This window comes from Carassius auratus, unplaced genomic scaffold (genome assembly GCF_003368295.1).
Source record: "Carassius auratus strain Wakin unplaced genomic scaffold, ASM336829v1 scaf_tig00216324, whole genome shotgun sequence".
Lineage (NCBI taxonomy): Eukaryota > Metazoa > Chordata > Actinopteri > Cypriniformes > Cyprinidae > Carassius > Carassius auratus.
In genome coordinates this window covers 207,071-224,048 of record NW_020528509.1, presented here as the reverse complement: position 1 = coordinate 224,048, position 16,978 = coordinate 207,071, and the positions used below count along the sequence as shown (strand labels likewise).

At 38.7% G+C, this 16,978-nt stretch overlaps 2 protein-coding genes across 13 annotated transcripts in view; both read right to left on the bottom strand.

Moving 5' to 3' along the window:
• Positions 1-8,394, bottom strand: part of LOC113097509 (regulator of G-protein signaling 12-like) — a 44,719-nt gene extending 36,325 nt beyond the window's left edge. For 2 of the 6 annotated variants that reach the window (XM_026262733.1, XM_026262734.1), the window contains exon 1: positions 4,191-6,155. In XM_026262733.1, coding sequence (XP_026118518.1) covers positions 4,191-6,155 — 1,965 coding nt within the window. Of the gene's footprint in view, positions 1-4,190; positions 6,297-6,827; positions 6,964-7,501; positions 7,585-8,095; positions 8,180-8,272 lie in introns of those variants that run through there. The other 4 variants (XM_026262731.1, XM_026262729.1, XM_026262732.1 and 1 more) reach the window with 4 other exon arrangements.
• Positions 8,395-9,228: 834 nt separating this feature from the next.
• The window catches only part of LOC113097521 (huntingtin-like), a 39,729-nt gene continuing 31,979 nt past the window's right edge, over positions 9,229-16,978 (bottom strand). For 5 of the 7 annotated variants that reach the window (XM_026262749.1, XM_026262750.1, XM_026262754.1 and 2 more), the window contains 8 exons: positions 16,469-16,624; positions 16,190-16,380; positions 15,593-15,707; positions 13,991-14,222; positions 13,588-13,693; positions 13,333-13,495; positions 11,790-11,950; positions 9,229-11,681 (listed from right to left, as the gene is read on the bottom strand). In XM_026262749.1, the coding sequence (XP_026118534.1) occupies positions 11,468-11,681; positions 11,790-11,950; positions 13,333-13,495; positions 13,588-13,693; positions 13,991-14,222; positions 15,593-15,707; positions 16,190-16,380; positions 16,469-16,624 (1,338 nt within the window). In that variant the 3' untranslated portion in view covers positions 9,229-11,467. The remainder of the gene's footprint in view (positions 11,682-11,789; positions 11,951-13,332; positions 13,496-13,587; positions 13,694-13,990; positions 14,223-15,592; positions 15,708-16,189; positions 16,381-16,468; positions 16,625-16,978) is intronic. The other 2 variants (XM_026262751.1, XM_026262756.1) reach the window with 1 other exon arrangement.

The following is a 16,978-nucleotide window of genomic DNA, read 5'->3' as shown; positions in this document are numbered from 1 at the left end:
TCAACACAGGTTCTTTAAAGAAAAGATATGGAATTTAAGAACTGTAATATGAAACAACTGATGCGTAAAGCAATGCAAAGAGGAAAAAAATGAAAAAGAACACAAAAGGTTTGCTCTTGTAGTGCAGTGAATGATCATAAATTCTGCATTCATTCCTGGTGTCTGGATACTAGACCCATATTTGGTTTCATTAAAAACACTATCGGTCATGTAATGGAGGATCAGGTTCGCCAGACATGAGTGACCACCGCTTGATCACCACAGTGGTTCCCAAAGTAATTGAGCAGCACAGCGTTGGGAGTTCATTTAAAGCTGTATCATGGACTAAACTACGTTCCTTAGGTGAATCTTGTGGGTGGTTGCTGAAAAGAAGCATAGAGCTGTCAACATTGGTTTTGGAGAACAACACTAAATAATCCAGATGTAAGCAGGAGCTGCTCTGTTTTATGTGTAGCACTTGAATCCTAGAAGGAAAAAATGTTTTATTTATATACTTCAAAAGACTAATGATGAAGGGAAAGGCATAGAAACATGAGGCTCATCTGACTAAGCTTACATCAGCACAGCCTAAAGCTCTTTTTTAGGCTGCCAAAGAGCGAATGGTACGTACGTACAAGATGAAAGGTCTCAAAGTGCATTCTGTACTCTATTTTTTTTTTTCATTTCATGACAGTTTCACCTATTGATTTGTTCACCCCATAGCTGAACTATTTACACTTTCCTTCTCTAGCTCTCTCTCCCCTATTAAGGTACAGTTGGGGCAGTCTTGGGGTTGAGATAACATCTTGGATTCCTGTGGGGAGCAGGGACGTACTGTGCACTGCAAAGACCTCTTAGATTTATCAGGGAGGAGCTATCTTTGAGGAGCTTTCTTTCCTGTTTACTGCATCCATGTTGGAATGACAAAGCATACCAAGAAATGTCACTGTAAAAACATCTGTTTCATCTGTTAATCTGTTTCATATCTTGTTCTCTGCAGGTCCATGAAGCAGATCTGCACAAATCTAATACAAAATAATCCATCACACTATAAGATTACAACACAGCCACTGCAATTTAGTATTCATATAACTGTTAAACATCTCAATAGTGAAAAACAATACCCAGTATGGATAATAACTGATGTGACAACTGTACTATACTGCTCTCCTCAAGTCTCGTTCTGGCATATCATCAGTAGTCATTGTAGGTAGGTAAGTAATTTATAAATAATATGAATATGAACATGAAAAAAAAACAAAAAAAAAAAAAACAAATATTATACACTCAATTTTGCAATTATACGTAGCCAACTACGGACTAGGTGATTTTTAGTGGATGCATGAAGTCAGCTGCATTTATAACACTGACTATGGATGTGTCTTTTCTTTGAATAATATCATATTGCATAATAATGTGGGTATTTTTTTTTTTTAATAGGTGTATAAAAATAACATTTTCACTATTAACTTTTCTTATTAGCATACATATTACTAACATATTTGTGGTTTATTAATACTTATAAAGTGCATATTAATGCCTTATTCTGCATGACCATATTCAAGATCCCTTAACACTACTCTCTGCATGACTATAAACAACTACCTTACTATCAATACGCAGTAATTAGGCATTTATTGAGGAGGCAACTCTTCATTAATAGTAAATATGGGTTCCCTATTCTAAAAGGTCACACTTTATTTTAAGGACCAATTCTCATTATATTTCCTATTAACTATGACTTTTGCCTCAATAAATCCTAATTTGCTGCTTATTAATAGTAAGGTAGGGAGTTACGTTTAGGTATGGGGTAGGATTAAGGGAACTAAAATATGGCCATGCTTTCTAACTACTAATTAAAAGCCAATATGCTAGTAATATGCATGCTAATAAGCAACTAGGCCTAGTTAAAAGTGAGAACTGGTCCTTAAAGTGTTGCCATGTACAGTGTTACCAGAAATTTTATTTTATAATCTTAAGTAATTTAGATAAAATAATAATCATTTGAAATGTAAATGAGTTTGGGAGGTAAAATGGATAAAGGAAAAAAATCATCATACAATATCGCAACAATTATTTGACCTGTAACTGACACACAGACAGTGGTGGAGTGCCGCCTGTTGGTGAGTAAGAGATCAACTTATGAGCCTCTTTCATGATCTCACAAACAGACAAGAAATGTAAAAACGAATATAATGAAAAGAACCACTTGTGATGTGGGTTTGTGCAGCTAATGCAGTAGAGAAAATTACAACTTCAAAACACCTTCCTATCATTAATTACCATAATTGATCAGCCTTATTCAGGTTGACTGTACATTATTAAAACTCATGCTGCTATGATACCTCACAGCTCTTCATCAGTCATGGCTGCTGCCACCAGTGTGAGACAGACGTGGACGTGGTCTCTATGTCAACAGCACTCAACTAGAATGTTCCCATGTCAATAATACAGCCTGGAATCTCCTTAGCAACTGCATTTATGCATGCAGTTTTTTTTTTACCTCAATAAATCAAAGACTACATGGTGCATTAGTATTTTTAAATATTCATTTGTCACACTATTTCAAATTAATTAGTGGACAAATCTTAAAGAAATGCTACAGCATTCAAAAATACCACTTTTCCTAATGCAGACATAAATTTGATGTCCACATTAAATAAGCGGTGCTAGAAAGAAACCATCAGAGAATAAAAAACAATTCCTTCAAGCAGAGAACACAGACCAGTGATGTCTGACATGCCTTACTGTTTTTAGCAGACCCTGAAGCTACTGTCACAGATGATGCATATAACAGCTACATTACTATTCTGGGAAATCCAATCAATGTTGTCTGTTCTGTTGCTTTAGGCCTGTGGACATCTTTGGGCCTGCTTGGGCCCTTTAGCTCATGTGGAGCAGTTCTGGAGATTAACTTTATCTGGGAAACTTGTGTAGTACTTCACAAATACTCCAGCCAATAGTCTGCTGAAGAATATTGTAAATTCACCCTCATGTCAATCCAAACCTATATAACTTTAATTTCATCTGTAGAACACAAAGTATCATATGGCTTCTGAAAACTTGGAATACATTGTGTGAGTTATCAGCAATACTAAAAAGATGGTTCTTTATAGGTTCAAGCATAATAACGGTTATATTTACAACCATATCATCCCGATGAACACTTTTGAAATGGTTCTTTGTGGTAGTGTTTTGAACATGCAAGTGTGACCATCTCTTTTCAGTTGAGGGTACTGCCCAAATTGTGAAGGGCTCATGCTATTGTGGCTTCAGAAACATAATTGCTTTTACTTCAACAAATGAAAGAGACATGATGAGCCAAAAGGGTTCTATTATTTTTGTTCCACAAACGCATCACATGGCTTTGGAGCAACATGAACCGATGATGAATTTTCATATGGATGAACCATTTCTAAAATGATCCTGATCAGATTAATTTCAGTGGTTTGACATCTACCACCCAAAACTTGAACTGCTGGAGTCCCATCAAAGGCAGTCAGATCAGGTCAATAGCTCACAGCCATTTAAATGAAAAGTTTTCCAGTGGGAGACTGATTCGAACCCAGCACTGTATCTCAATCTTCTCATCTCAGGGTCAATTTTAACATGTTCCCTCCAAGTGAGGAGCAGCAGCTGAAGCAGCAAATGGGAATGGTCAGCCTGGCTATGCATGTCACCTACCTGACAGAATTCTTTTTGACAGTGAAGTGTTTGTGCAGTTTTACAGAGGGACAATGCAAAACTATAAGACCAACAGCACATTTTAAATATAAAATGAGTGGGAATATCATTGAACCTTCTATTTTTTATTTTTTGTTGTTTTTTCATTGTTTATTATTTTTTTTTTTGCAAAAAAAAAACTCTGTGGTGGAAATTCCTAGTGCAATTGAAAACAGCAAAGTAAAGGATCATGCCGTGCCTGATAATAAGAACAAGGAAAAAGTGATATCCGTTCCAAGAACATTAGTTTTCGCCTGCAAGGACTTTTTGCACAGACAACAGTTGTTCGAACAACACATTCAACGGCTCGTTAACCAGTGTACTACACTTGTATCAAATTTAAAATCATTACTTACTAATTCTTCCTAATCCTGAGGATCACTTACTTTTGTAATTCTGAACGCATTTCGATTTGTGGTCAACTCCTCTGGAATGAGGTAGCCTCAAAAACAGAACTTGATTTGGGGCCTTCAAAAAAAATGTATTACCTTTTTCTCTGAATCTTTCATTCTTCTGCAATCGTTCGATTGCTGCTGATGCTCTCGTAGGTTCTTCTCCCCAAACAGCTTCTTAGCCCACTCATCCTTCTGCGCATGGACACGGTGAGGCTGTGAGGCAATCTCGCCTGCAGCACGGTAGCGGTCGGCTGGAATCTTACTCATGGGTGGAGGCAGGGTGCTACAGTTAGCACTGGACCATCCATCTGTGGACTCTGCATAAGACTCCTGATCACTGTTGTGCCCCTGACGCCAGTCTCTCAGGACGTGAACTGGCAGCCAACGCTGACCTGATGCCCCCGTCACCTTCTTGCCATGGGCGGAATAGTGCGAGCGTGAAGGAAGGCCTGACACATCCAGCCGTGAGGAGGAGTTTAGATGCCTGCCAGAAAGCAGAGGTGGGTCTCCGTGGGAATGTGGATGGGGCTGAGGGTGATCTACAAACTGGTCAGGGCGGTAGCCATTCCGATGTGAGATCGGCGGTGGAGGCGGTGGTGGTGGTGGAAGACCTCCAAGGACACTTTGGCTACGAGGTCCTGGTGGATTTTCCCATATTCCTGTGGGAACATGGCGACTAGGGTTTGCGCCCAAATCAACCAAGAGGACTCGATTGTTCTTCTCCTCTGGCAAGAAGTTGCCGATGCCACTGTCACTGTTGCTACTTGTGCTGTTGTTCTGCTGAGCATCTAGATCACCATCGAGGAAAGCTCGAGCTCGCATACCCTCTATAGATTCTCCCATATCACGGTAAAGCACTGACACAAACTGTAGAAGTGGCTGGGAAGTCGGTGGGAACTCCAAGCAGCCACCGGTATCTGGATCTGGAGTGCAGTCAAAGCCAAATAGTCGGGCTACACCTTGGTGGATCTTATGATGACAGAGTTCAGGGTCTACGATAAAGACGTGACAAGACGTACGCAAGCCATGCTCTTCCTCACCGTGTCGATTCATGGCATGGTCATTTGTGGCTTGCATTGTGACAAGTCCAAAGAAGCGGCGGTCGTCTGGACACACGGCACTGAATGCTAACTTCTCTGCAGGGTAAGTGGCTAGAACAGCACCTCGATCATTGCACAGCTCTACACAATCATGCATGACTTTGAGCAGGACCAACGAGTGTATTTTTTGTTCTGCGCGCAGACGTCTCATACAGCCACGAATCGCCTGCAGGCTGTCACTTTCCAAATTGGCACTTGTTGAAGCTAATTCAATAGATCCCAAGTATCCCACAACCATCCCAACATTGAGTATACCCGCAGAGTCTGCATTTTGCAACAGGGCAAATTCATCTTGCTGTTCAAACATATCAACGAACACAGAGTCTTCATTGAGCACTTTGGCCATCTCCTCTTCAGTGAGTAAGTTGGGATCACTCTGTCGGGTGCCAGCGTTACCGTACAAGAAGTCTGGCTCTGAGAGAGCCCTGGTTTTAGAAGCAGATGCACAAGCTACTGCCTTCTCCGAGCTGCTGGATGAGTGGCTGGAATTTTCAAAGATCATGTTAAAGATTCCACCAGACTGCATTTCTGCTACTACACGTTCTGCCCGGTTTATGCCAAGTGTCTTTGAGTCTATCTTTGGCCGCAACCAGTGGCTCTTGTGGTCATTGAAGCCCAATTCTTCATCGCTTGAACATGAATCTAAATGTGCATTATTATGACTGCCTTCGGCGATGACCAAGTGTAGGACACCTGTACAGCGGCCAACCAGCTTGACAACGTCCTCATGAGATGCTTTGGACACATTGATGTCGTTCACGCTTAGTATTTGATCTCCAGAGCGAAGGCCCACATAGTCAGCTGGACTACCTTTCAGGATGCAATTCAGCACACATGGAGACTGACCAGATAGTGTAAAGCCATAGCCTGTTCTTCCCCTCGCGACCTCCACCGCTCTTATGCGCGCAGATGGCTGGGCATTCACACGCCTCCTGCCTTGCTCTGATTGCCTGAACATCCTTGCCTTGATCCCCGTTTTACTCTCTTCTGACTAGGGCTCACAAAAGCAGAGATGCAGGGTTTCTGATATCATCCTTCCGGCTCCAGAGCCCAAGTCTAAGGCACTAACGTGGTGCATGACTGAATATTCATACAATACCTTCATAAAGGAGAGAGGGAAAAAGTTCATTAATACGTTGAAAAATTAATCATAACATTAAGAGAAAATCATATGGAAATGGTGAGCAGGTAATTTCAGTTATTAAAATATGCATTTCAAGTTGATTAAATTATTAAAGATTAATTTAAACATTGAGAATTGCAATAACTGTTACTGCTTAATCATGATTATTCCTTCATTTTAGAATTTTTTTTCCATACAGATCTATTTCAAAATACCCACATTTAGATTTTTCCATCTTCAACACACACACACACACACACACACACACACACATATATATATATATATATATATATATATATACATACAGTACAGAAAGTTTGGACACACCTTCTCATTCAAAGAGTTTTCTATATTTTCATGACTATGAAAATTGTAGATTCACACTGAAGGCATCAAAACTATGAATTAACACATGTGGAATTATATATGGAATTATATACATAACAAAAAAGTGTGAAACAACTGAAAATATATGTCATATTCTAGGTTCTTCAAAGTAGCCACCTTTTGCTTTGATTTTGAAGGAGTCTTGAAGGAGTTACTCGAGAGATGCTTAGCACTTGTTGGCCCTTTTGCCTTCTGTCTGCGGTCCAGCTCACCCCTAAACCATCTGGATTGGGTTCAGGTCCGGTGACTGTGGAGGACAGGTCATCTGGTGCAGCACCCCATCACTCTCCTTCTTGGTCAAATAGCCCTTGATGCCTTCAGTGTGAATCTACAATTTTCATAGTCATGAAAATAAAGAAAACTCTTTGAATGAGAAGCTGTGTCTAAACGTTTGGTCTGTACTGTATGTGTGTATATATATTAGTGTTCAAATTAGAAATGACCAGGTGGTGGACTGATAAACCAATACATATATATGGAACCAACATGACTACAAGGATTCATGTTTTAAGAGCTTGGAACCTGTGTTTTCAAAATATCTTTTTATCATCCCGTCATTTTGCACTGTCCCACATAACCTAATGTTATATATAATGCATCTAAAATATAACGATATAAACCTAACAATTATATAACCAAATAAAAAATACAAGCCTTACTGGACATTTATATGCAATCGTATACGTTATATGCACTATGCATTTAAAGGCGGAGGACAGCGTTTTTGAAAAGTAGCGTGGAGTTAGCATTTATAATAATAAACATGAAACTGACAGGATACACAAACTCACAAATCTAACAACGTTAGTGTTTGTCATCGACATATTTTCCTTAGTTTCCTAAAAGACTTTCTTAAAGTTAAAGATGCGAAGACGACTCATCCACTCTTGCTGTCGGTCCCGCCTTCTTTTCCCCATTGTTGGAATACCCACGCGTCAACATGTGTAACCATGACAATGGAACTGTCTCCGGACATTCTCATCTCTCATTGGTTTCCATGGCTGTCAATCATCTCCACGGACCCAAAGCCCCAAAACCCAGTTGGACGGAGGCTTGCCAACTGACCACAAAAGTTATGCTACAGGTGTCCAAAGCAAAACGAGTGAAAAACGAATAGAATTATAAAAAATAAAAACACCGTGCACGTCTTAATACCTAATACATTCTAGATTAAATTAATATTTAATACCGATATCGAGAGCCGAGCTGCCTCGGTGTTGGTTTTCGCGAGTAACAGCTGGGCAGTGAGCAACATCTAACGGTTTTGAATTATAGGCATCAGTAGCCTGACTAGAATAACGTATAGAGACACTACTCATACAAATCTACAAACAAATATATATAACCCATTATAGATCCGCATGCAGTTAAAAAGCTTATTGTACCTAGAACGTTTAATATCAGCAGAAAGTGCAAGAAATTCCCATGGCTACATTGCTAACATTAGCCGCCACTTCCCAGAAACTTCCCTGTGGGGAAGAAATAAAGAAATCGTAGCATTACAGTACAGATATCAGGGAGTTATAGATCAAAGTTATATTTTAGATAATTAGTGTTCTTACTTGTGACGGATTTGTCCAAAGCTGATGTGAAGTTTAGTGACATGGTAACCTTAGTGCTGCATAAGGAGTAAACAAAAGGAAAGGGCAGCTGGTGTGTGGACAGCAGAAGAGGAGGAGGAAACTACATCTGTTTTCTTCTTCTTCTGTAAAGGGCTTTTCCTGTATGTGACATTGGATTTAGGGCTATAATTCAGTTTATCCTCAAGTGTTATATAGATGTGGTGTTTACGAGTTGAATGGCTTTAAGAAATATACCCTTCCAAGTTCACACTAGAACCATTTAAAGTCATTTAACAATTGTTCTTGTTCTTTAAATAGGTCTGTAGAAAGTGACAGATTTTAACACCCAGGGTGCTTCCATATCACATTACAGATGGGATTATCAAGAAATACGGTTTATTTTAAGATCATTAGTAGCAAATAATTTGGTTAATAATTAACAGCTGCTGCTGTTGAACTGAGGAACATAAATGCAAAACTCAATTTCATACACAAGCCCTGGCCTTGGAATCCCCCATTTGTTCAGTACAGAAAGTTAATAACCTGCGCTTTTCAGGGGAATACCACCATAATCTCAAAAACATCCAAATCCATTATCAAGCACATCATAAAACATCCAACCACGGAGTAGAAAATGTTTAAAGCATATGGGTAACTGTATAAAAAAAAGTAATGATTAAAAAAAATTTAATCACAATATTTCAGGGCTCTTCAACTACTTAAGGGCCATATTCTTTGAAGGACTGTTTTTCTAAATCGAATGCATATCAAATACCCAACTGTCGCATTACAAAAATAATAATAATAAAAAAAAAGAACAGTGTTTCTCCTCTATTCCCCTTTAAAACTCCCATTCTGTGTAAAATAAAGTTGAAAATAGCAGACAGGCTGGATTTAGAGTCACTAGTTGACAAGCCCCACAATGTGTGCTAAATGAAAAATGCAATTAAACAAACTGAAGATTTTACATCTTTTATTCATTTCTATATTATAGTATTTTCATGATTTCTGACAGTTGAAAATTGCGATGGGCGCAGTAGTAACATTAATTCTGCAGTATTTCACGTTTGGTCCAACCATGTTGGTGGTCTTTATGAACAGCATTCAAGTTATTCCAGCTGTACATGACCCCTAACATTACTATCCTATTGAGATTTAAAGATCTTCAAAAGTCACTAAATATGTGTTTCAAAGGACACAGTATGTATATTTGCCAATTATATAAATCCATTATTTTGAATGGTTATATAATCTATAGATTTGCAAGAAATCCTGCAGGCAATATTTACCATGAAGTAAAGGCTTTTCACTGAGCAGTGAAAATATCAAGTATAATTGCTATTTATATGTTCTGCTTCACTAAGACAAAGCAGACATTTCATAGAATCATAATAAACATATACATACTAGACATGACCAGCTTATTGTCTCCATGGAAGCATGCAATGAATCATGTAATTTCCCAAATTTGTCTGTTATTGGCAGTTACGGTTATGCAATTTCCATGTAGACTGAGCTGACTAACAAACACAAGTCACCTCGTTTCAAATGTTGTCATCACATAAAATATTGACTCAATATTGAAAGCAGACTAAAGCATGCTTCAAGTTAATATACATCCTCATCTTCTCAAATAGACTTATATTTACAGTAAAGGTTTCTATGCCACCCGAGATGGATAAATTATTGTTTTTTAGTCTCTCAAAAATGAAAGGTTGGGTTATTGTGCACATTCTCTTTACACCATCTCATGTCCACCAATACCGGTAGGTGTTGTCATGCACCACACTTCATTTATTTAATCACAAATAGTGTCTTTTACACAAATTGTACATTGATGTAAACACACTATAGATTGAAATACATCCAGTCATTATCCATTATTTTGTGGACATTATTTTGATCAATAATCGTATCTTTCATCCTGAGCTTTTGAAAGAAATTTAACAAAAACTAAAGATGTGTTTCAAGGGACAGTATGTAGATCTGAGCTGCAAATTTCAGATGCATAAACCATCATCTAAAAACTTCTCTATGCTAACCTCTATGGCTATTTCACACCTTGTCCATACAAAAGGATTTAAGAGATTCACATTTGTGATCTGGTTTTTCTCGGTTTTAAAAAAAAAGTAGCACTTTAAAAACAATAAATATAGACAACCAAATTTTAAGAGGAAAAATAAACTTTGTTCCAGGCAATTTACCCCTCTTACCCAGTAAGTCAAACACATTTTACATTTCAATACACAAAAAATCTTATCATACCCATAGTCCTACGTACCCTCTCCCACATTAGAGGGGATATACAAATTCAATTTACAATCTATTTTCGTTTCAAGTGCTAGAAAACACAGAGCAAAGCAATGCGTCGCCCATGCAAAAGAAATTATTTTAAACTGAATAAGTGGCGAGTGTATGAAAGTGAGTGTCTTTCTGAGAGTATGGACTGTTGGAGAGGAGAGTAGAGACCGACATTGTATAAAAATACCCAGATGTATTGATTTTAGCAAGTTTGGACAATAAGTAACTTGGAGCTGGACTACAGGACTGCGAACTAAAAGATCTGATCCTGGATCTGCTGAATTTCGGAAGTGCAGGAGATATATTAATATCGTTTGCATCATGTTTTTAAAAACATTCACTACAATATGTTCTCTAGTCAGTTTGTTTCTAGTTGAAAATTCTCTATATTAGAATATAACGTTACTAATGATGGAAACGCATTGTCAGATAACCTTTTTGACCAGCCTCGCAGTTTTGCCCCAGTAACATTCTTTGATACCAGATGAAGAGCATTTATACATACAAAACACAGAGAAGACAAGCTTGCATCCATATACACTTTTAAGACGTTAAGTGACACACCGTGAAATATTCTGATGGTAGCAATGCTTTTCTTTTTTTTAAATTACAGATTCTGGTGTGCTGGGGTTTTTGTTGCCACATACTTGAAGGAATGGATTGGTCCCACTGTCTCTAATAACTATGAACTACTTGGGGCAATGTCCTCTGAAGTATAACGATACCGTTACTGCTCCAGACATCCACTCAGAGATAACTGTTTGTTGTTGCCATTCATCCTGATGTGTAACGTTCGGATAAGTGCGTTGTCTTCTGATTGGGTACGGTTACCATCTTTTGTGTTGTTACCAATTTGCAGTGACGATGCTAATGATACAATATATATTTTTTGTATTATAGTGGCGTGTCTAGGTGAATGCTCTGCAAACAGCAAAGTAACTGGTGATATGGACTACCAGGTGAAGCCACCATCTCAAAGACCGACTGGAAGGCCCTGCGGTCTAACTCCTCGTCGATCTGGTGTCGGTAGAAATCCATAGCTACCAGACAAAAGAGGCTAATATCTACTGTGTCGGACTTCCCCATGCGACTGATGACATGCGGCAGGCTAAAGTGAAGATGTTAAGGAAAACAGTATGGAATAGGAAGTGTGCTATTACCAATAGAAGGGGTGCAATAACTGCACCAACTGAAAATGGTATGTGTTTAAGGATACAGTGCAGATATCCACTGGCTGGTCGAGGCACTGACAAAGAAACAAGACAGGCTCCACATTGCCATGGCGACAGGCGTCCTCTGTGTGAAGTTCGACAGTGAGAGTAGCACCCAGTCACGCACCATGGAGGACTGCCCAGTCGCATGAAGTGTCTGAAATACCTGAATCGAGAAATATATGCACTATGAATATATAGTGAAAGACAATGTGATCCAATTTTAAGAAGCAAAAGCATTTAAGATCACAGAGTAACTGACACATAATAGGGTTAGTTCACACAAAAATGTAAATTGTCATTAATTACTCACCCTCATGTCGTTCCAAACCCCCTAAGAACCTCGTTCATCTTCAGAACACAAATTAAGATATTTTTCTTGAAATTTGAGAGCTTTCTGACCCTGCATAAACAGCAACGCAGCTGACATGTTCAAGACCCAAAAAGGTAGTGAGGACATCATTAATATAGTCCATGTGACATCAGTGGTTCAACGGTTATTTTATGAAGCTACAAGAATAAATTCTGTGCGCAAAGAAAACAAAAATTAGGGCTTCATTCAACAATTTCTGACACAATGCTGACACAGGAGCCTTGTTTACAAGCCAAAGGAAGACGTATGCTGTATATAAAAAAATGGACAGAGAGGATGGCTTGCAATTCTTTGCCCAGCCTTACTTATTTGAATCAGAATATTCAGAAGATGAACTAAGAGAGGTCGATGTTCTACATCAGACATATGTTAACAAGGAAAAGAAGAGATTGTTGATTAAAGTTGTTTTTTGCAAAAGTTTTTACGTAGCTTCATAACATTACGTTTGAAGCACTGATGTCACACGGACTATTTTGACAATGTCCTTACTATATTTCTGGGCCTTGAACATGTCAGTTGCGTTGCTGTCTAAGCACGATCAGAAAACTCTCAGATTTCACCAAAAATATCTTCATTTGTGTTCTGAAAATGAACTAAGGTCTCATGGGTTTTGACATGGTACCAGATTTCGGGGGACTTTAAAATACTGAGAATAATTAGAATTTTGAATGCATTTACTTTTGTAAAATACTTTTCCCCATCAACTGGTGACAATATACAATACCGCTGTATGCTGCATCAAAAACGTGTGTGCACTCTGATGTAAACAAGCGGAGCACGTGAGAGACGCACATTCACTCTCTGACAGCAGATACGCTACTTTCTATTATAATTCATCATTTCGCACTTTAATCGATTTAAAATCTTTAACTTCATACATTTTGTTTATTGCTTTACTGTATTTAAATGTTCAGTTATTTTTGCTATAAGAAAAAGGTTATTAAACCTGTTATATTGTATTATGCAACACTTTTTTGCAACTCAATTTCGCGATTTCAATTATTGTGAAAATACTGTATACCGTGATAAAAGCAAGAGCAATTAATTGCAACATGAAAATTTGATACAGGTATATTCCTATATGGGTTTAGAACGACATGAGGGTGGGTAATTTATGAATTGATGTGTGAACTAGACCTTTATGAAAGATTCTGCACCCAAAAAGTGGCACTTGCCTTGTATACCACTGTAGCCATGAATTGTGGGTAAGGTTGCTGATTGGACAAGAACTCCCCAATGACTTTGTTCATGACGTCCTGCAGTGGGAAAAAGTCATCCAGGAACTGAGGAAGGATGCGGGCTACCACACGCGCCTCACTTGGAAAGCCTTTGCGAATCCTGCGGCAAAAGGATTCCCATAGATGAATTAGTGGAATACAAAAAATTATTTTCAGGTAAGGGTAAGTTTCTTCAAAAAGAGACATACGTACCTGTCAAACAGGACGGATACGCGCTCCATTGCAACAATGACCGATTCGCTGTCAGGAGCTGTGGGGTCTGCATCAGCAGGGCGCCCAGGACTTCCCTTCTCCTTTCCTGTTGGGTAAAATTGAGGAACAGCCCCATCATGGATCCACCCAGATAAAAATAGATTTCTATACAACCCTAGATCTCGTATGTTAATTTGGATATAAATCTTCTTATCTAGTATTTTCACAGAAACAAAATTAAACAACCTGTCACATTAGACACTTTTTTGCTGAATTCATACTGAGGACTGGGTTACTATGTGCTCTGTTAGTAGGGTGAGCATCTAAGGTGAGTCTGTTCTTATGACTGTTGGGTGTTAGTAAGGTGGGTAAGTATTAAAGATGAAGTTGAAATGTGTCCTGCCTTCCTCTCCAGCCACACCTGTGTACATGCAGGTGAGCATGAGACCCAGGGCAGCCATGGCACGGTGTGGGCTGGGCATGTTCACACGTTCAACGCTCAGCTTCACTAGCGTCTCTGCGTCCATGCGTGACAGCTGCTCAGACAAAAGCAAGCGCTCCAGACCTCGCAGAACGCAGTGGTAGATGATGGATGGTGTGGCCTCCTCACTAGCAGACAGCATCATACAGCATATCTGGAAATGTAGAAAAGGTACAAGAGTAGAGAGTCACAGGACGATTATACACAATGACTACAAAATGTGTCTAAAAATGTTTTTATTTAATAAAAAAAATAGCCTTATTAAAAAAACTATTATTTTTAAGCTTTTTTTTCCTTCTGGGACCTGGAATTTGAGTCAATACTGCTAATTAAACAAGATTCTGCTGAATGTGTTCCTCCTGTGCTGGCTGGATTAGGACAGTTATGGATAAATAAAGATGACAATAAAACTTCCAGTAGGTGGCAGCAAATCCCAGTTTTAATAAAATATTTATTGAATCATTCAAATCAAATGATAGTTTTAAAATGGCTAATTCAATTAGAATCTAAACAAGTGAATGAACCACTGGCTCACATGATTCATTCTAAAACAGATTCATTCAAGAAACACTGCATTACTCTAGAATGTTGTATATAATTATTAGCTAATATATCTACTGCGTTCTTATGGGCTTCATCGTGCAGTGCATGCTTCGGACTCATTCTCAAGATGTGTTTTTGTTTGTTTTTTGCAAAGTCTTTGACATAGTTGTCAGCTCTCCTATCATCTCTCACAGTCACACACATACAGCACAATGACATCATGTCAGGGGAATGTCTTTAAATTCTAATCAAGGAAAAATCGTACCTTTTGTTGTCTTCTTTTTAAAGAACTTCAAAAGTTGTGCTTGAACCATTTCGCACGAAAAATTACGTAAACTTGCTTCAGCTTGTGCGCAGTTTGTTACAGTACTGGGTTCTGACTGGCCAATCCCCATTATTTAGTTCAGGAATCATTATAAGTAGAGAATTTCAACATTTAATTTGCACAATCAATTGTACATAATAATACACATTATAAATCTAAAGGGGATTATTATTATTATTTTCCTACAAATATCAGATTTTAATTCAGAAATATAATTTCATGCCACGTGACATTTTACAAGCTGAATATACCTTGCACTGTTGCAAAAAGGTCCAATTATAAGATAATATCTTTGTTCAGCCACATGGATTTGTTGTTTGGACCACATGACTTAAATTATTTTTTCTCTAAACAATGTAATTGCAAACTTCTTTTTAACTACTAACAATAAATATATTTATAGATTTGGGGGGAAAAAAACAGTTGACGTTCAGAATCAGATTGAGCAGTTAACTTTCCAGACAGACTTTCCAGCTTTCTATGACAAAAACGCAAGTTTCTCTCTTTTTTTTTTGGCCTATTCATTCAAATGTCGATAAAAACAGAATGCATGAAGCAATTGTTGCCAGGCAACTCTCTTTTTCTTTTTTAAATGCTGGCAGGGAAAGAGTTACTATTTCAACACTTTTTTTCCCCAAAGTGTGGCCTCTACCCACCTGAATAATCCCGGCATTGAAATCGGACCCTACATCCAGGGGGTAGTTCTCCATCATGTAGAAGGCCACCGCACACATCACTAGCACATGCTGCTGGTTGTGTAGATTCACACATCTGAGAGACACACACCAACAGTGTTATGCATAAACACACTAATCTATTTTCAGGGAGGCTATCTGATGCTAATTCTAGCCCTGGTCTCAGATCTCAGTAAGACACCATACATTACAGCTAATGAGGAGCTGATGACCATGCACCGTGCTGGCGTGTGTTGTGATTGCCAGTGTGAACCTATTATTGAGTCTCCCAGCATGCCACAGAGACTTTGGCATTAGCTTTGACTGCATGGGGCATAACCTCTTAAGAGAGATGCTAACAGTATGAAGTCTTTCATCCAATTTAGGACGCAAGCAGTTAACCGCTCATCACATATTCTCTTAAATAAAATAGCAAATATTAAGAGTGAGTGTAACACTAACGACTGGTGTGGAGTAGAGGTTAAAGCTCAAGGCTGGTAAAAGGAAGAGTTATAATTCAATCCCACCAAAGTCAGACCGTAAAGTGCGTGTATGCATACAGGTTGTAGTGTTACTCACTGTGCTGTAGCTCTAAGGTTAGAGAGCAGGTATTCACTGACGGTAGGTATAAGCTGGTGTGCCGTATCATCCAGTAGGTCGCACTCCAGCACGTATAGAACGCCGTGAAGAGCGCCAATTCGACTGGGCAGATGAGTGCTGCGCAAGGTGCTCTCCAACAGACGGCACACAGGCTCTGCGATGGCTTTATCCTAACATGAATACATTAGTCCAAACTGTTAAATAGCTGTAACTGCATTTATTTATATAGCTACTGCATGAGTGCATATATATGCTCACCATGCCAAGCACTGCGGCTGCTTTGCAGATAGCTGGCACGAGGTACTGGTTGAGAATCTCATCTTCTGGTGGATGGACCTTCTGCAGCTCAGTCAGAGTGGAGAACATCATATCAAACTGATTCCTCTCGGTGAAGAGATCAGACACTGCCAGCAGCTTGAAGACACACAGAGACAAAGAAAGGATTTGTGTTAACTGTACAGGAAGTGCAGAGGTAAGTGTCCAGAAGAACATTTGAATGTGTACGCTCTTAATAAACACGTTCAAACTCTCAAATGTTTATTTACTGTGCTGGGCAACAAATGTTGAAATATGTTCTATCGGATCACTAAACAAACACACACAGTATGACTAATCTAGTCTGATTCATGAACAAATTACTCCTGTGACCCAGTTCTTATAAAGAATCACAAAAAACAAAAAAAAATAAAAATCAGGAGTTATCGGCCTGAATCGGTCTTCATAAAATAAATGATGTACTTGATGCTTAATTTAAATATGACTCACTTC